At 47.6% G+C, this 20384-nt stretch overlaps 2 protein-coding genes across 8 annotated transcripts in view; one reads left to right on the top strand and one right to left on the bottom strand.

Annotated features, from left to right (window-relative positions):
* CTNNA1 (catenin alpha 1) overlaps positions 1-4019 on the top strand; it is a 301788-nt gene extending 297769 nt beyond the window's left edge. For all 7 annotated transcript variants that reach the window (XM_025040779.1, XM_015598072.2, XM_025040777.1 and 4 more), the window contains exons 15-18: positions 294-475; positions 640-745; positions 2206-2340; positions 3097-4019. In XM_025040779.1, the coding sequence (XP_024896547.1) occupies positions 294-475; positions 640-745; positions 2206-2340; positions 3097-3384 (711 nt within the window). In that variant the 3' untranslated portion in view covers positions 3385-4019. The remainder of the gene's footprint in view (positions 1-293; positions 476-639; positions 746-2205; positions 2341-3096) is intronic.
* An 11228-nt stretch (positions 4020-15247) lies between these two features.
* The window catches only part of SIL1 (SIL1 nucleotide exchange factor), a 176025-nt gene continuing 170888 nt past the window's right edge, over positions 15248-20384 (bottom strand). Inside the window, exons 10-12 of the mRNA XM_006923058.2 lie at positions 20142-20238; positions 19550-19714; positions 15248-16041 (exon numbers count right to left, since the gene is read on the bottom strand). Coding sequence (XP_006923120.2) covers positions 15685-16041; positions 19550-19714; positions 20142-20238 — 619 coding nt within the window. The 3' untranslated portion in view covers positions 15248-15684. The remainder of the gene's footprint in view (positions 16042-19549; positions 19715-20141; positions 20239-20384) is intronic.

The raw sequence follows: 20384 nt of genomic DNA, 5'->3' as shown, positions 1-20384 counted from the left end.
CAGGAGACAGAAGATGACACTTTTAAATAATCAAAATAAGCAGGTTCTGTTCCTGCGCAAATGTGATCACAAAGCTTTCACATTAAAACTTGTTCTTGAAAGTGGGTCGGGAATTCGGGCTGCCATAAACTTCTATGCAAAATGAGAAGAAATGGCCCTTCAGGCAAAATGAAACCTATTAAAGCATTATCCTACCTATGCCATATATTGCTCAGTGGAAATGTTCTTGGCTAATGCACTGTGAGAATGTCATATTCCCTAAATGTAAGAGCTTTCTGTGCTTCTGATTTTAGGCGATCATGGCTCAGCTTCCCCAAGAGCAAAAAGCAAAGATTGCAGAACAGGTGGCCAGCTTCCAGGAAGAAAAGAGCAAGCTGGATGCTGAAGTGTCCAAATGGGATGACAGTGGTAACGACATCATTGTGTTGGCCAAGCAGATGTGCATGATCATGATGGAGATGACTGACTTCACCCGGTGAGCAGTGCTCAGCCCCACCAAGTGCACGAGGGCCGTCCTCCTCTCTCCAGGTCACCTCGGACAGGCACAGCCGTGCTGCTCTGTAGCCACCTTCTCTTTTCCACCCACCTCCAATTATGAGGGGCTTCATCTGCAATGATCTTTGTTCTCTTTTTTTTCAGAGGCAAAGGACCACTCAAAAATACATCAGATGTAATCAGTGCCGCCAAGAAAATTGCTGAGGCAGGATCCAGGATGGATAAGCTCGGCCGCACCATCGCAGACCACGTAAGTGACAGACTTGCCGTGTGGGTGTAAGTTCATCCTGGGATACAACACTCTCTTCATCTCAAAAAATTTTCTTAATTCACCAACTTGCTTGATTAATACCAACATAGATTTTTAAGGATATCTGAATTCCAGTTTCTTTTTTGACAGTTTGCATTAGAGTACATCTCTGGAATAGGTGTGTCTGTCCTGAAATACTCCCATAGTTGACAGCTAAAACCAGCCTCTACTGGTGACTTCTTATTTCTCAGTTCTCTTTAGAACTTCAGGCCTGGGCAGGTGCTGCTTCTATAAGCTCTGACACACTGACACCGGCTGTATGAGGGCCTCATCTTATGGATTTATTTCACAGAATTAGGACAGGCTAGTGTTTTGGAAGGCTGTTGTATCCATTTGGGGACAGAGGTCTATCTATGTCTTTGGCACTGTAGATTTATCAGCCACCCAGCCTTCGATAAACCCTATTCCCTCACTTGATACATCAGAAAATATGGTTCCTACCTCCCAGAAAGTTTACATTTTCCTTGATCCTCCAAGACTTATTGGAAATGGTATCTCTCAGTTATAGTTTTCTCTGCAGCTCTAACCCCTTTCCATGGAGTATCAAGCCTGTATCTGGGCCGCAAGATGAGTGACAGCAGTTCCTCATCCCTCAAGCGAAAGATTCATAAGTTATCTAGACTCCCCCTCTTTCACAGAATCCAGTACTAAGTCCTAGATCTTCTACTGAATCTTGACATGATCCAGTCTTCCACTCTTCTACCACCAGTGTAGGCCAGACCTCCACAGCCCCACGCCCGGACTACTGTGGCCTCTCCACACCACCACCAACACAGTTGTCTTATGTAATCATTTTAAAATGCACATCAGATATGGCTCTGCTGCGTTCCTGTAGCTTCTTAAAATTCAAAATCTCCAGCATGGTCTACAGGCCTCAGTTTATACCAGCCTTATAGAGGGAAGTATTTGCTGTAAACACCTGAGAGGTGCTTTTTTTTCCCTCTTTTTATTTCCCTCTTTGGGTAAAGTCTCCTCAGCCAGCCCTGAGCTTTAGTAGCAAGACAGAAATTGGGCAGCAGCTGTCCTTTAATTTCCTTGTGATTAGTCAAGACCTCATGGTCCCCAAGTGTTCTTTTTCTTGTTTTGATTTACTCATCCTCCGTCTTTGCCTAAAGTGAACCACTCTTTTCATCAGCTATTTGCAGTGTGTCATAATTGAGCAGATAAAGCTCTGAGCAAAAGAGCTATTGGAAGGGTTATCGCTTAGCTTAAAGCACTTCTGACTTTCTTCTAGAACCAGGCTCTTGCTTCCTGAGTCTTTTTCTCTCCTTCAGGGCTTGGGCCCAAGGAGAGAGGAAGCTTGTTGGTGGCACACTGGGAGGTTCAGAAATAGCCCCTGGGGGTGGGTGTGTTTAGGCCAGGCTTGGACAGGGCTCAGTGCTAAGCCGCTCTCCCATCAGTGCCCAGACTCCGCCTGCAAGCAGGACCTGCTGGCCTACCTGCAGCGCATCGCCCTCTACTGCCACCAGCTCAACATCTGCAGCAAAGTCAAGGCTGAGGTACAGAACCTCGGCGGGGAGCTTGTCGTCTCTGGGGTAAGTTTCATCTGTGAAAAGAAGTGGTTGGGAATGTGCTGGCCTTTGTCCACGTACACTCCTTATTGCCTCGAACTGGGAAGGTGTGCTACGGAAAGCCCCAAATTGAGCCTGTCCGAAAATTGCAAAAATGACATAGCAAGGCTTTCTCAAATCTCCATCCATCCAAGCACCTGAGTAGTATCTCTTCCCTCTTGACTTTACGATGTCAGTTCTGGACTCCTTGGCACTTGGGCAGTACAAAGAGGTGGTCTCACTTGGTGTACTGAGCTCTACTAATTCCCTGTGGCTTCTGCTAATCCTACAGAATTTCCTTTCAAAGAAACTTTGTATATTGTACATACTGATACTATTTGCTCACCTGCTACAATGTAAATGCACCTGGGCATGACTGAAAGCCTTGGGTCAGCTGTCTAGGACAGCTGACTCAAGGCCCCCTCCTGTGTCTGCTGACAGTCCTTGGGTCTAACTCTGCACTCACTCAGAGGCAGATCCTCCTCCAACTTGTCAGGGGGTGGGGGCAGCCAAGGTGATGTCTTGTTTTTGTTACTGGACTCTTCTTCAGAAGACCTTTTCAGGGTATTTGGATAAGAGCAGCAGCTATTGGCAAAGCTAATTAGTAACGGAGCTGCTGCCCAGCCCAGCCCTGTCCTGGACGGGGAGGATTGGGGACCCCCTCCAGCTGCTGCACCTCCCTAACCATGGGGCTAGAGGTCTGGCCTGTGCTCCTTAACACCCCATGTCTATGCCTCTTAGGTGGACAGTGCCATGTCCCTGATCCAGGCCGCCAAGAACCTGATGAATGCCGTGGTGCAGACAGTGAAGGCTTCCTATGTGGCCTCCACTAAATATCAGAAGTCCCAGGGTATGGCTTCCCTCAACCTCCCAGCTGTGTCGTGGAAGATGAAGGCACCTGAGAAAAAGCCCTTAGTGAAGAGAGAGAAACAGGACGAGACACAGACCAAGATTAAACGGGCATCTCAGAAGAAGCATGTGAACCCTGTGCAGGCCCTCAGTGAGTTCAAGGCCATGGACAGCATCTAAGGCTGCCCTCAACCCACAGGCTGTTAAAAATCAATGACTGTTCTTCATTCAAATGCATTTCCTAGATCACTGATGTTAGACTCCACAGGGAAATAGGCACATTTTAAACCTAGCCAGGTGGCAAATTTTGCAAGGACATATTTAAGCCATTCACAAATGCTTTTAGAATTCAAGAGCATCTTCCTAGCTCTATTTTTTATAAGCTTAATTCCATAACCAAAGAGAATCCCACATTAACTTGTTAGTAACACTCTTGACCAAGTTGTGACACCTGTTCTCTTGGTGTGGCATTAGAGTTTGAGAGAAGGGTATCTGACTTACTCTTTGTTCAGTCAGGGAGGGGGCTTCTACTAGCCGTAGATCCTGGCAGGTTGGCTAGACCAAAGATGACCCAGAGTAAGCCACCTGGGTGTCTTAGGAAGCTGGCCCCAAAAAAGGAACGTTCCCAGAAGGGTCCTAAGAGGGATAAACCACATGAATCTCAGTAAAACATAATGTATCATGAGGAAAACTGATTACTCTCTTTATAACATGAAATGAGAATTTAAATGCATGGTTACAATTACTAATGTACTCTGCTGCAGGACATATTAATAAAGTTGCTTTTCTCAGGCTAGAATGTTGTGATGCCGTCATCAGAACATTGTCTTTTTTCCTTTCTTCAGTTTCAAATGCAAATTCATCATTGAGCTCAAATCTAATAATTGCAATGGTTCCTGCCTTGGGCTTGTAACAGAAGCCTGACAGAATAGTGTTTGCTTAGGCAATAATTTAGACTTTACCTTATTTGTGATTACTATAGCAATTACCATAGCTACAAGGTATACTATCTTATTTAAATTTTATGAATGTTTTTTACACTAACTTTTCCCAATAAAGTCCACCATGAAACTAAGTCCCAGAAGCCAAAGTCGTTTTTCTTTGCCTTCCAGTAGAGTCCAGTTTTACACAAAACATCTCCTGGATTTACCCACAGCATCTGCTGTGCTCTGAATGCTACAGTGTCCCTCTTCCTCTGGTATGGTGTTCCCCAACAAGGGAACAATGCCTGTGGCTCTAGGCCAAAAGCTACACAGGCTAGCCTTGTAGCTTTTGTGCCAGTCCACCAGGGAGGACCAGGCCTACCCCAGGAATGTCCACACTTCAAGGAGAAAGTCAAAACCTTGGAGACATCCTTGAGGTCTCCATGGCTCTCACCCCCCTGAGTTATCCCATTAGCTTACAACCATACCATGACAGCTGCCTTCAAAAAAATCCCCTCCTAACCCACATCCCTTCCTAGCAGAAATCCACACCTTAAGCAAAACTCTCTAAGGAAATGTGTGTAGTCACTTTCTTCCTCACTTCCATTATCTGCCATTCCAGTCAGCTCTCATCCTGTCCTGGCCACTCTACTACCCTGTTAAGGGGTCATCCTCCACACCGTCAGATTGGCTCTTTCTTAGTCTCCATCTTGCTAACCTCATGGTGTCCCTCCTGGAAGCTCTTCAACTCGACTTCCAGGACACCTCACTTGAGCTCTATCTTCTCTACTGGGCGATTCCTCCAGCTCCTTTTTCTTGTTAGAAGTTGTGCTGCCCTCGGGCTCAGTACCTGGGCCTCTTCACTGGTCTACTCATTCTTCTGATCGTAGATTCCCAGTTTTCAGTACTGTCCAAATACCTTCTCCTGGAACTCTTATAAAATTGCCTGCCTCCTAACCTCTCTACATGGATGTCTGTCTTAATAAATATCTCAAACTTGTCCAAATTCTTATCTTTAAAATATATGCCAGGTCCAACTACTCACCACTTCTGTTTATGATCACTTGGTCTTCATCATATTAGTTACCTATTGCTGTGTAATGAATTGCCCCCAAAATTAGCAGCTAAAACGATAAACATTTATTACCTCTGTTTCTGAAGGTTGGGAATCCAGGAGCAACTTAGTGGGAGTTTCTGCATCAGGGTCTCTGGTGAGGCCACAGTCTCAAGTCATGCAGCCTGGAGGATCTGCTTCCAGGCTCCCTCGCATGGCTGTTGGAAGAGGGCTTGGTACCGTGCCACAAGAGTCAAACCTCTGCATGAAGCCCTCTGTCTGGGGCTGCCCAGTGCCCATCTGACAATGCTGGCAGCCTTGTGCATCTTTGCAGTGTGTCTGGCACTGTGACCCTGCCCTCTGCACCCACACTGCCTCCTGGAGGTGGTTCCTCAGATCCCGTGCTTTCCCTGTGAGCCCATTACTTGCATGTCCAGGTCATCACCTTTTGCCACACTGTCATCCCAACCTTAACACCATTATTTACTTAAAAAGACTTTTAACTTGGCTGTCTCCTAAGTGATATCTCTCTGAAATCATTTGATGTGCCAGTTAAATTTTTTCTAAAATACATCAAAATAACATTTTGATAAATGTTCAGTATCACCTAAAATCATCCTTGCACCACTGCTGTAAACACTGGCCCACTTGGCCCTCAGCTGCGGCATGTCACTACAGCAGCGACCCTCCTTCCCTTGGGGGATAGGCAGTGTTGGTCTTGCTCACCCTATCACCCAGCAATGTGCATATGTAACATGTGCTTGAGAAATAGTTGCTGAACCATTTGAACCGTTCATTGATTTAAATGAATATCAAAAGAAACAAAGGCAAAATGCAAGCAACTTAGGAGGCACCAGAGGCCCTATCCAGAAATCTTGAGATCTCTATCATCAGAGACAACCATCTAAAGCAGCAGGGCCTGGGCTGAGCACCAGATGACTTGCCACACCGTGACACTGGGTTATTCAATCCTGCCCCTTTGCTACCTACTAAAAAAAATCATCTCCCCTTGGCATCCTCAGGTTTCTTGCTTCCCAGCCTGGGCAGATGCTACCCTCAGCCACTTTACCAGCCTGGCACTCTGGGCTTAGCCACTCTTCACACCTGCTCTGGCTACTACCTGCACACAGGGGCTGTAGAGCCCCGATCTTTTTGCTGGCCGCAGCTGCCCTCCCTGCCTTTGCTAACCATACTGCAGTCCTCCCATGTCTTTCCCCCCACCCCACTGCAGACACTTCAAAGGCCCCACCTCACCTCAGCAACCTTAATCCTCACAGCTTCCACCTCTACCCAGGCCAGGGTCACCTCTCCACTGAAGAGAGGAGTTGCCGCCATGAGCTGGGCACACCCAGAGCCCATGTCAGGCCTTTACCCACGACCCCCTACCTCATCTTTACAACCTGTGAGGTGTCGGCACTATTAACTACCCCTTAGACTTTACAGATGAGGGGACTCAGAGAGATGAAGCCCCTCACTCAAGTCACACAGCATCCCATCAAGTGACCCAACATGCCCAGCTTCAAGATCCAGCCCCTCTAAAGCCCCCAGGTTATGACCATCCCTTCCGGAGCCCCAGAGAGCAGTGCAGGGGCCTGTGTCCCGCTCCTCCCAAAAGGCTAGACTATCTGGGAACTCACTTGTGCCCTCATCTACCACCTGCCCCACCCTGCAACTGGTCCTCAGGACCCTGTCTGTTAGAATGCAGGAACTCTCCAGGTCCCCGGCTAAGGCCAGCCCTTGGCTTGTCACTGGATCCCGGCCTATGTGAGAATTCGGTCCCACAATTCTCCCCTCTCTTTTCTGCCTCATCAGCATAGGAAACATATTCTGATAGATCCCATAGTTAAGACAATACAAAAAACTTCCCTTGAGTCCATGTCTCCACTCCTTCAACACAGAAGGCGTCAAATGAATGTTCAGACCCTGAGTCTCCACCTCCCTCCTTCACTCTCCCCAGCTCACACCTTCTGTCAAGTCCTCTTGTAAGTAGCATGTGAAGTTGGTGGCCACTCCCTCCCCGCTCAGCACAGCTCTAGATTTCCACATATCCCACCCTTCACTGATCTCTGCTCATCTCCTTACCAGTTCATCCTCCTCCTGACCTCTACTGTTGAAGTGGTTGGGGCCTCAGACCTTGGTCCTCTTCTGTCTCCGATGATTCCTAAGCCTTGATGGTAGGCTGGTAAATGCATAAGTGGCTTTCCAGGGCAAGGAAGAGGGGGAAGGGGTATATGTGTACGTGTGTGGGTGTATACCCACACACATTATACACATTTGTTTATTATACATTTTAGTCCTATAAACGAATTGTAGTATGCAATTCACAAATAACAAAATACACAGTACTCTTTACATGTAAATTCCACCTAACTGATTCTTAACAGGCTTTCATTGATTTTTGCTGAGATCATGCATCCACAGCCAATCTATGATTGCAATGGACAAACTAGTCTGGTTCAGACAAGAATGCTGGTTGATACTCTGTTTACCTTAAAAAATAAGATGAAACAACAAAAACATCTGTTGGAATTTCACTTATTCCTCAAGGGGTGACTTCTTTGCTAAATCAGATAGTAGTCAAATGCTGTAAAACAATTCCCTCAATTTTCTGTGCTATTGATAGATGGCACACTTTTAAGTTTATATGGCATTAACACTTTCTTCATCACTTTCTTAAGTCTAGACAATCAACAAAACAATTAAGCCCTTGGTTTGTAGCATTTCCCAGCGTCCATGGTGTAAATGCTCCCACCACATCAGATACCCAGCCACCAACGTGAAGTCCCAAGGGTGGAGTTGGAAGAGAAGCATGGGCGCGCAGTCAGTGTTTCCACTACACAGACACGACCAACATGAGTCATCTAGCAGCAGATAGTGGTCAACTGTAAAGCAATTAGGAAGGGATGAGTTTTGAGTGTTACTACCTTAAAATTTTTTAGTTTTAAAATTACGTACAGTAAAATTCATTCTTTTTGATGTACAATTCTGTGTGTTGACAAATACAGAGTTGTGCAATCACCTCAATTGAGATACAGAACAGTTCCATCACCACCACTGAAGATTCCCTTGCAATGTCCCCCTGCCCTCAGTCCCAGCAAAACCTTTCCCCTATATTCTGCCTTTTCCAAAATGACATATTAAAGGAATCAATCATACAGCATGTAGCCTTTTGAGTCTGGTTTCTTCTCATCAGCATAACGTCTTGGAGATGCATGCATGCGGCTGTGTGCAGTGAGTTTGTTCCTCTGTGGAGTGCTGCGCTGGACAATGGACCACAGTTTGTCCATTCCCCAGACGAGGGGAATGTGAACTGTTTCCAAGTGGGGTTTTTTGTTTTGGGGGGCGGTTTTTTGGTAAAAAAGTCGACATAAGCAGTCAAACATAGATTTTCATTTATCTTGGGTAAATACCCAGAAGTAAGATTGGTATGTTGTACAGTATATGTTGAACTTTAAAAGAAACTATTAAACTGTTTTCCATAGTGACTGCGTCATTTTGCATTCCCACCAGCAGTGTATGAGTTCCTATCGCTCTGCATCCTCATCAGCACATGATATTGTCAGGTTTTTTGTTTGATTAGGTTTAAAATTTTTTCAGCCACTTTAAGTAGGTGTGTAGTAGTGTCTTGCTGTGGTTTTAATTTGCATTTCCCTAACTAATGATGTTGAGCAACTTTTCACATGCTTATCTGTCCTCTGTATTTCTTCTTTGGTGAAATGTCTTCATATCTTTTGCCTTTGGAGGGGGGAGGTTTGACTATGTCCTTATCAATGAGTTTTGAGGATTATATGTTCTAGGGACTAATCTTTTGTCAGATGTGATCTGCAAATATTATCTCCCTGTTTGTGGCTTATCTTTTATAGTCTTAATTTCTTTCACAGAACAAGTTTCTAATTTTGATATAGTCAAATTTATCAAATTTTTACTTTATGAATCGTGTTTTTAGTTGCTGTACCTAAGAATTCTTTGTCTAACTCAAGGTCACAAAGACTTCTCTGTTTTCTTCTGAAAGTTTCTAAATTTTTCATTTAAGTCTATGATTGATTCTGAGTTAAATTTTATATGACAGATATAGGTTTATTTTTTAAAATATAGCTGTCCAGTTGTTGTACCACCAATTATTGAAAAGATGATTTCTCCACTGAAGTGCCTTTGCACATAAGTCAAAAATCAATTAACTATATTTGTATACAAGGGTCTATTTCTGACCTATTGCAATTCATTGATCTGTGTCTATTCTTTGACCAAAATGACATCTTGATTACTAGTCTTTGCAGTAAGTCTTAAAATCAGATAGTGTGAGTTCTCCAACTTTGTTCTTTTTCAAGATTGTTTTAGCTATTTCAGTTCCTTTGCATTTCCATATAAATTTTCAAATCAGACTCTTGATAGCTCAAAGATTCCTACTGGAATTGCACCGAATATATAGGTCAATTTTGGGGGGACTGGCATCTTAACAATATCAAGTCCTCCAACCCATGAATGCAGTGTTATGTCTCCATTTATTTAGATCTTTTTTCTTTCAACAGTGTTTTGTACTTTTCAGCATTAAAATCCTGCACATATTTTACCAGATGTATATTTAATTTGTTTCGATGCTATATTTTTAAAATTTCATTTCCAATTGTTCATTGCTAGTATAAACACAATGATTTTTGTATACTGATCTTGTATCTCATGACTTTGATAAACTGTTAGATTTTTAAAACATATTTCATGGGATTTTCTACACTGACAGTCATGTTACCTGTGAATATAGACAGTTTTATTTCTTCTCTTTTGATCGGTATGCCTTTTATTTCATTTCCTTGCTTCACTGTGCTGCCCAGGCTTTCCAGCACAATACTGGAGAGGAGACGTAAGAGTGGGCGTTCCTGCCTTGTTTCCAATCTTAGGGAGAAAGCAATCAGACTTTGAGCACTAAGCTTGATGTCTGTGATAGGTTTTTATGTGGCTTCCCTTCATCAGGTTAAGAAAGTTTCCTTCTATTCCCAATATGCTGAGATTTTATTATGGATGGACATTGAATTTTGTTAAATGATTTTTCTGCATCTATTAAGATGATTCTGTTTTTCTTCTTTATTCTGTTAATATTAGAATTGAGTTGAATTAGCTTTGCATTCCCAGGATAACCCCATTTGGTGATGATGTAGCACCCTTTTCTATATTGCTACATTTGATTTGCTAATATTCTGTTGAGTTCTGCATTTTGGTATGGACCTTCGAAAAATTTAAAGTCCTTTCCATAGCCTCCAAGATCTTTCCTCCCCAAAACCTTGTCCTTGTCACTTATGAGGGGGGTATTGGTCTATAGAGTTTTTTCTTTTAATGTCTTTGGTATTAGTATCAGAATAATGCTGGTCTCATAAGATGAATTTGGGAGTATTTTATTCTATTTTCTAGAAGAGATTGTATAAAATAAAATTGATATTACTTGGTAGAATCTGTCAGTGAAACCTCTAGGTTTGGAGTTTTCCTTGTGAGAAGGTTTTAAACTATGAATTCAATGTCTATACTAGATATAGGATGATACAGGTTATCTATCTATTCTTGAGTTTTGGTAGATTGTGTTTGTGAGAGGCAGAATGGCTCCCCAAAGATGTCCACATCCTACTCTCTAGAACCTGTGAATATATTATGCTATATGGCAAAGGAGAATTAGGTTTTTCATCAACTGATTTTAAAATAGGGAGATTATTCTGGGTTATACAGGTGGGCCCAATGTTATCACAAGGGGCCGTAAAGTGGAAAAGGTAGGCCAAAGAATCAGAGTGTTGTCCATGAGCATTTGACTTGCTTTTGTGGTCACTGAAGGTGGAGGAAGGGCCTATAAGCCAAGGAACACGGGAAACCTCTAGGAGCTGGAAAAGGCAAGGAAATGGATCCTCTCAGAGTAGCCCCTTTGAAGGCTTCGATTTTTGCACTGTGAAAACTGTGTCAGATTTCTGACCTACAATTTGAATTGTTTTAAGGCACTAAGCTCATACTAATTTGTTAGAGCAGTGTTTTTTTCAAGGAATTGAACCATCATTTCTTCTAAGTTGTCAAATTTGTGGACCTAGAGTTGTTCGTAGTATTCATTATTCTTTTAATGCCTGTAGTGTCTATAATGATATCCCCTATTTAATTCCTGATATTGGTAATTTGTGTCTTCTTTTTTCAAAGAACCATCTTTTTATTTCATTGATTTTCTCCAGTTTTTATGTCTTCAATTTTATTGTTTTCTGCTCTTATTATTTCCTTTCCTTCTGCTTTCTTTGGGTTTAATTTGCTCTTCTTTTACCAGTTTTTAAAAATGACCATTGCTTTTCAAATATATTAATTGTAAGTTTATATAATTTGATTTTTAATAATGACTGCTTAATAACCAGCTTGCAATGTTTCTGAGACCCACATGGCTCATGGGCTGCTATGAGCCAGCTGTAGCACACACTTCTTCCATGTTTCCCTCTTCACTTGTGACCTCTTCCCTAGGCTGCCTATTCAACATCCTCACTTGAATATCCGACTGACTTCTCAATAAAACACGCCTAAAACAATGTCCACCATAACGTCTCAATCTTTTTTCCCACTTTTGTAAATAGTACCTCCAAATGCCCATTTGCTCAAGCCCCCTAATGAGGCTTCATCCTTGACTCTTCCTTCCTCACATGCCACATGCAGTGAGTCTGCACGTCCTCTCAGCTCCATCTTCAAAACATATCTGTAGTCTGAGCACTTGGCACCACGTCTCTATCACCATCACCCTGGTTCAAACCTCATGGACGCTCATCTGGATGCTGCGGACCCTGCACTGGGCTCCTGCTTCCATCTTTGCCCCTGTCTCGTCTCTTACCACAGCAACAAGAGTGATCCTGTTAAAATGTCAGTCATATCATCTCTCCTTTGCTCACAACTGTCCAATGGCTCCCATCTCAAAGAAAAAACTTCCGTCCTTATGAGAGTTGCCAAGATCCGACCTCCTCTTGCTGCTTACTACTTACTCTCCCTTCCATTGACTCTTGCTTTCTTCCAACACTCCAGCCATGTTCCTGCCTTAGGACTTTTCCCTCTACTATCGCTTGGTCTCCAAAGCACTTCCGCAGATCTCCACATGGCTCAGTGCTTCGCTCTCTTTCTGTTCACACTGTACCTCCTCAGGGGGCCCTTCCCTAACACTCAACCTCTTCTCGTGCCTTATTTTTCCTCATAACTCTTAGCACTCCCTGCCTAGCATCATATTACATACTTATTTGTCATGGTCTACACTCCCGGTACTTACCACTTCATGCCCTGGAACAGCCTGGCTCCTAGTTAGTCCTAAATTAGATGTGTTTTGTGAATGAATGACTGAGCAGCAGCCAGAATAATCAAAACCCTCCCTTTGGTTCCCCACTCCACCAGGATTAGGGCATGCTCCTTGCAAGGCTGACAAAGTGTTAGAGTGTGGTCCCCTTGACCCCTGCAGCTCCACCTTGGGCCACTTGGCCTTCTCACCCCCATCACTTCCTCCAGCTACCCTAACTTGTGGGTTCCTCAAATGGACCACTCTCTCTCACCTCAGGACTTTCCATAGCTTTCTGGGGCTGAAACCCTTTCCCCATTTCACCTGGCTTGTTTTAGAGCATCCTTCGGGTCTCAGCTTGGCTACCACCAGCTGAGGCCTTCCCCATCCTCCTCAACTATGTCAGGGACCTTCTAGGCTCCAAGAGACCAGGGCTCGCCCATTAAAGTACAGCTCACACCAGACTGACTTACGAATCTCAGAACCCTGGGGCCTGATGCTGAGTAAAGTGCTCAGTAAAAACAATTTGAATGAAAGAATGCGTGAATAAAAACCAAGCCTGCTGAGGGATGGAGTGGGGACCTAGGACCACTACCCCACTCCCCATCCCTGTCATCCTCCCACATAGAGGGCCTGGTTTAACCTAGTCAAGGAGTGGGTAACCAAGGGCCTATGAGGTATCAGCCAGTCATAGCTCTCAGCCAGTCCTTGCCAGAAGGCCAAGAGCCCTGTGGCCCTCTACCAAGTGACAGGGGTGGGAGGAGAGGAGAGCAGCCCTTGTAGGAAGAAGTCACATCACCTCAAGTTCTGGGGGCTTTGGCCCCCCATTACCATTTCCTGCCTAAGTTCGAGCCCAGGTCATACTCCTTGGCCACAGTTCCCAGGATGGCACCCAAGGGGAGACAGAGAAGGGTTCCTTCTAGACCTGCAGACAACAACCAAAGATGAACTGAGTGATGGAACCAGAACCAACACCCAAGCAGCCTGAGCCCCAGCCCTGGGTCACATTGCTGCCTGTCTCCTAGGAGAGTCTGCTACAGGGCCCAGAACCAGACAGTCAAAGTCCCAGGATGAACCCAGATGAGGCCAAACAGAAAAGGCTATAGCCCAAACTTAATCGTCCCTGAGACCTCGTCTGTATGTGGAGAAGGAGGGTAGCAGCAGCCCCATAGCCTGACCTGTGGCTCAGCAGCCTGGCACTAGTCTAGCTTCTCTTACCACAGCCCCCAGTGACTCTGACCTTGGCCCCAGGGACCCTCCACAAGAACTTGTGGCCCCAAGTCCCCTTTCTACAGCATGCCAGAGGGTAGAAAAGGTATTCAATTAGGCTCCTACTAGCATAACTCCTTCCCACAACCCAGATCAGATCCTGGTAGTTGTAGAGACCTCAAGGGCTCTAGGCTTCCCTAGCCTGATGATTAATGCATAAGACCTCACAAGGTGTCCTTCCACAGCTCCCCACACCCTGGACCCTTGCTCAGAGTGCACTTGCTCCCGCAGCCTCGGTGCTTACCTCTGCCAGAACCCAAGCTCTCTTCTCCCCCAGCATGTGCTGAGGCAGCCCTATCCCCCCATGCCTCATCTTCCCCCTTTCTCAAATCCACTTGCAGAATCTGATGACCCCATCTTTAAAGTGACTTGACCTTGGCCTTAGCAAGGCCCTAGCACCTCTTTTCTCAACCGTAGCCTGCTGTGCAGTCTCTCCTGGGTCTCTCACCAATGCCTGTCAAATTCAGCACTATCCCCTTATGAGCTGCACATTCAAGCCTTCCATGGCATGGTCAGCCCAGCAAATTCTACTTCTGCCACTTGCAAGCTCTGTGACCTCAGGTGGATCATTTAGCCTCTCCGAGTCATGATTTTCTCATCTGTAAAATGTACTTTGAAGGCTTCTGAGAGATGTTAAAGGCAGTGAAGCAGTACCCAACACTTGATAGACTTTGGGTTTGATTCCCCACTCTGCCGGAGCTCTGAGGCTTCCTACTCTGGTGAAACAGGTTCCTGCTTCCTCCTGCCCTCCTGGGAGAGCTCTGTGCAGGCAAAAGCTCTCTCCCAAGCTTCTTGTGTGTTGTGGCGTGAGGTGGGCGGGAGAGAGTCTGAGGCTGAGCAAAGAGACTGCACGGAAGTAAGGCACCCACTTCCCCATGTTTCTTTGGGCCTCAGTTTCCTCTCAGCTCAGTGAAGCTGAGATTTCTATATGCAAGTCTAGGAAGAGATTTCTACATGGAGGCTGGGAGGGGCTGCCTGAGCAGCAGGAGTGAGCCTCTGGTGCATTGGGAAAGGCTGATAAACAAACGCACCAGAATCCAAATCAGGAAGGCCCAGAGCGGGGGTTGCCATGGCAACCTGCAGCAGGCTCCCAGTCTCACCAGGGTGGGGGCCAGGACTTGCCAGGCTCGGCTGCCCCCCACCTCTGAGTCCTCCTCCTTGGGCTCTGTTCAGCTCAGCATGAACACAGGAGAGGGGCAAGGGCACAGAGAGGCAGGTCTGGGCTCCCACTACCAGCTTCAGTGAGATGTCTCTTCTCCCAGAGTTAGGACTACACCCAAGGGCCTCCAGAGTGCAGCAAGCCATCCCGGCATCTTTCTACAACCCAGGCACCAGCACCAATTACTCCAGCCCAGCCCATTAGCTGCCCGGGCTGACACAGCATCCCTACATGTGGTAATGCCCTCAGGCTTCTGCCAGGGCCAGTGGCCTCAAAGCTATTACTTGGGCACAAGGTAGTGGGGACAGGGATACAATCCCCGGACCTCCTCTCATAGCAGGGTGGAGGAATGGACAAGCACAGGTGACAGGAGGTAGTGTAGTCCTTTATAGGCCTTTATTTTCTCTCATTTAATGGCATTCCCCTTTGACAGATGAGGAAAGAGGCTCAGGGAAGTTAAGCGACTTCCCAAGGTCATAGAACTACTGGTCCCAGTCAAGGTTTCCCAACCTTTGAGCCCAGACCCTTCCCATAGGGTCTGTTACTTGCTGGCTGTTCTGGGCTGACCATGCAGCATGTCACTAGCGGCGCTTAGGGACCTATCACCCAATAACCCATCTGACTACCACAGGGCTGCAGACATACTGTAGACAAACAATGGCATTCATGTCTCCATTTAATGGCCAGGCCAGCACTGCCCAGATAATGCTCAGGCCTCCCTCCTGCCTGCTGTCCCCTGAAGAACCCACCCAAGCAAGTTCCTCTCAGCCTTACTAGCAGCGTTCCAGACCATTCCCCCACTGGGGCAGCCTCATCTCAGCTCCTTCAGCAAGCTGTTGATGGAGCCCAGCAGCTCCCGGAAGTAGCCCTCGTCCTCGCCACCTTGAAGCTCCAGGGTAGCCAGCGCCTGGTATTCAGCCTGCAGGCTGGCCAGCATCCTGCTGAGCTGTGGGTCCTTATGGTAGTGGTCCCGGCAGGTGGCAAGGAGGGCGCCCAGCGTCTGCAGCACCTTTTCACGGGCATCATGCTCAGGCAGTGCCAGGAGGTGGGCAGTGATCTCGCACCAGCCCTGTTCTCGCAGGCCTGGCAAGAGGTGCACCTGGCGATATTGCTGCAGCTTCGCTGGGGATGTCTCCTGGGTTAGCTCGGCCTCCTCTTCGGCAAACATCTGCCATCCGCATGGCCAGGTGCCAGGAGTGGGCAGGGAGGAGAGAACACACAGAGAACAGTTAGCTCTGCCCTTCAGATGTGAAGGCATGTGGCTGACCTGGGAATTCACCCCCTCTTCCTTCATCCCCTTGGGCATCAAAGGCTCCTCAGGGGAGAAGGCCACTGGGATTCATGACTTTACACATGCTCTCCCAACCACCCATCCGCTCATCAAACTGTGCAGTGTGCCAGACACTGGAGAAACCAAGACAGAGACATGGTCACAGCCCTCAAGGAGCTCAGGGTCTAGCAGGAGAATAAAAATTAACTGAATAATTCCTAAACAGCATAATAAATTTAGTCTAGCAGTATAGTGTGGAGGCAGATGGTCTAAGTTCAAATTCCTTCTCCCCCACTGATAGCTGAATGATCTTGGGCTGGCAATTAGCCTCCCTAAGACCCAGTGTCTTTGTCTCTTATGTAGAGATGACAAAACCCCTCAGAACTGTTGGAGGGACTCACTGTGATAGTGAACACACAGCCAGTGACTGGCACACAGAGCACACCCAACAATGTGGGCTTCAACGCCAGTCATCACAATGTCATCTGTACCTTCACAAATATTAGCTAGGTCAGCAACAAAGGCATCACTGCCACCACTACAGATCCACTCCCTCAGAGGATGAGGGACAGAGGAGGATGGCATTTCCCTGAGTGCTGAGGGGTAAGTGGGAGTTGTCCAAGAGGATAAGGGTGGAGAGTCCACACACAGAAGGATTGCAACTGGCCTGGGCCTATCTCATGTTTGGAGAATGGCAGGCCGTGCTGGTCAATGGGACACAGAACAGAGCCTGGGAGATCCAAAGAGGGCGGACTTTATGTTGAGGGTCTGGGGAGTTGAGGAAAGTTTAGGCAGGAAGTCATATGCTTGGCCTGTGTCTACAAAGTACAAAAACCCAGCCCCTTCAGAATGCGGTGGGAACCCATCCTGCCAGGCTGCCAGAGGCAGGAAAGGAAACACCCAAAATCTGCAGTTAGCAGCTTATTTCAAATGTCAGAGGAAGGCTATGCAGAGGTCGAGGGTTGGCAGAGGTGGAAATGCCCCATAAGGGTTGTACTAAATGTACCTGTGAGAAGAGTCTTTGCCCTAACTCCAGGGGAGGATAAGGCATGCAGGGGACAGAGAAGGCATGAGGGATGCCCAGGAAAAGATCAGGGGCCACAGTGGACCACCTGATGGCCTTGGGGCCCACTGGGGCTGGTGGAGGAAGCAGGGGGTGGGTGGAGGTCACCGTCCTGGGACAGAAAAAGCTGAGAGGGATATGGTAGTCCTTTCTTGCCCTACCTTGAGTCCTGCCAGCTCCACCTCCAAAACATATCCCAGGGCCCTCAGTTCTCTGCCTCCTTCAGCCCTCTGCCCAGTTCCAAATCTTTCACAACATAGCATTTCTGATGATAAACACTAATCTCTTCCCTGGGACTTTGAGGTCCTGCAGGACCTGCTCCTGCCTGCACTTGGCCTTGTCCCTACACATGCCCTCACTCTGGCCCCTGTCACACTACCTCTCCACCATGGCCTTTGTAGGTATAGCTCCCACTTCAAGGTGTACTCTCACCCAACCAAACTCTTCAGTTAACTTAACTCACCCGTCAGATCTCAGCACCTCCCTTGACTTGGTTGAGGAGAAAGGTTGGGGCTCTGATCATAAGCCTCCAAGGCCTACATGACATGCTCTAGGTGATTCTCTGATAAGTATCTGCCTGAAAGTACCAGGAGGGCAGGGACCACAGACCTGGCACAGCATCAGACAGAGCAGACACCCAGTCAACACTTGTGGAAGGAACCAGGGGGCAGGTCACTCTGTGGCCTTTCAGCTCCATGAGGCATGAGAGGACGTGGGCTGCCGACCACACTCTCCGTGTGAATCCTGCAGTTCAGCTCCTGCTTCCCCACACCTAACATGTGCTCCCAATGAGAACCTGACACGCTTCCACTTTCAGGTGGCTCGGGACACATCCCCAGTCTGGCTAGTTCTTTACTCCCTCTGAGGAACCAAAGGAACAGAGAAGACCCAACTCCTCTAGTCCTAAAGCCCCCTAGCTGCAGGAGCCTGGCTGCCTCTGTACTGCTACAGAGACACCAGGCCCTCCCTGATCCTCACAGTGCTCCAAAGCCTCAAAGGCAGGCTCCTGGGACAGCTGACAGGGCAGACTTGGTGAGACTACCCAGTGGTTGCTCTCTGGGGTTGCTCACTGGGTTGCTACCCAGTGGTTGCACGTCAGGGCTGGGAGCAGCAAAGAGACACCCAAGACACCAGAGGAGAGAGATCAGTTTCTCCTGGGAAATTCCAGCCAACGTACATGTCCTTCTCCAGCCTTGCTGGCCCAATCCCAGGATGTCAGCTGTGCCCAGGGCCTTATTAATTGGATGTGAGCACCACATGGCTGCCTGCTGTTTTGAGAAACCGGGTTTCTGCAGCTTAAAGGAGGTGGTAGGGGGTGGGAGACTGAACAGAGAGAGAGAGAGAAACAGACTGAGAGACAAGACAGACAGAGAGAGATAGGCAGAGGGAGGGAGCGAGCACACACAAAAGCAATAGCTGACAGAAGCAGCAACAGACAACATTGACCCTCAGCCTGAAGCAGGGGTACATGGAACAGGGGAGAGGCAGAGAAGAGGGCTGAGCCCTCAGCCTCCAACACTCAGCAGTGGTTCCAGTGGGTGCCAGGCCTGATTCACCCATCTGCAATCTGGTTATTCTACGGAGAGTGTGGCCTTAGACAGGCAGCTGAGAAAGCCCTGCCAATGCGCTCTGCAGCAGCTGAATGCAGAATCCAGGCCTAGCTTGTTTTACTCTCTCCTTAATTATGACACTTTTTAGGCTCACAAAAACCATAGTGGGCTAGGCACCAAGTCTCCTCCCAAGTGGCAAGCGCCTGGGGTCCCCAGGGCCTTCCAGGGCAGCCATCCTGAGCCTGTGCTCCTAGCCAAAGCTCCCAGAGGAGTCAACTCCAGGTTTCCAGGATCTTAAGATTCAGCATCATCCCAGCTTTTGGCTCCTTGGTCTCCTGGCTGCTGTGATGGCTCACAGACAGAGTTGCTCCATCCTTACCTGCTCATCACCCCATCCTATGCTTCAGCCCAATGACCTTCCATTCCATGAAGGGCAGATCCTGGCTATTTCTGGACTTCAATCCCTCTGACCCCTGGGCTTGCACACTTTGCCCTGACCATGGCCAGCACCCCTCCCTTTTCTCTGTCCTTATCAGCCCATGTGTTTCAAAGTTTAGCAGTCATTTCCCACAGGCTATCCTCCCTGATGTCTCAGAAATCCTGGGTTCAGGGCCCGGAGGAGAGGCCCCCAAAGCATACCTGTTTGCCCAGCTCAGAGCTGGCATGTCTGATCAGAAACACTCACTAATGAAGATGGAGAGGTGAATGGAAGAGACATGGGAGAGGGCCAGGGTCAAATGGCCAGTAGCAAACACAAAGCAAAGGGGGAGGCAAGGCAGGCCTAGGCACTCACCTTCTCAGTGACCAGATCATAGAGCAGGGTGACCACACGCACGGCCAGCACCTCCGTGCCCTTCTCTTGCACTAGGCTCCTTAGGACTTGTAGCCCCCCCAGCTTCAGGAACTGTTGCTGGGCATAGGGAAAGTGTCGTAGCAGGGAGCACAGTGCAAACAGGACCTGGGGAGGCAGATCCAGACGGGTGAGGGGTCAGAGGCCACGCAGAGCTGGCCCTGCCCCAAGGCCCAGAAAAAGCAGCAGGAAGTACATCGACTACCCCAGCCCAGCCCTCTTTCTTCCTGGCACCATGCACTACCCTCAGGTATGGCTACACCCCAAAACCCAAGTCTGGGAGAGCTGCCTTCATCATCACCCAGTGGACAAAGAGAAGGCCGTGGCAGGATGCCAGGGTGTGGAACCTGAGACCACACTGTGAGAACTGCACCCATGCTGCTGTGCTGCTTTAGATAAGAAGGATCACTCCCCCTACACCACCCAGCAGATGACTACTCAGGCTCCCAAAGGTGACATGAACAGCCTGGAAAGGGACGCTTGCCTTTCAGCTTCTACAGGTGGGCTGGGCAGGAGGAAGGGAGCAGAAACCCACCTTCTTCTTTACAGTAAGAGGCTGCTCCGTGGCCAGGATTACTAGCAGCTTCTGCAGAGCTCCCCCCTCAATGGCCTCCACCTGGACCTTTGGGTTGCTGCGAGGAAAGCACAGAAAAGCAAGACTTTGCACCTGTTTACCAACTTGGAAGCACATTGCTGTGTCTAGCCCAGGGATCTTTGTGGTTAGAAAGCTGACACCACACCAGCCATATCCAAGGAGAAATGGTGCACAGACTGAACA

The sequence above is a fragment of the Pteropus alecto genome, unplaced genomic scaffold (assembly GCF_000325575.1).
Source record: "Pteropus alecto unplaced genomic scaffold, ASM32557v1 scaffold78, whole genome shotgun sequence".
NCBI lineage: Eukaryota > Metazoa > Chordata > Mammalia > Chiroptera > Pteropodidae > Pteropus > Pteropus alecto.
This window is presented reverse-complemented; position numbering and strand designations above follow the sequence as displayed.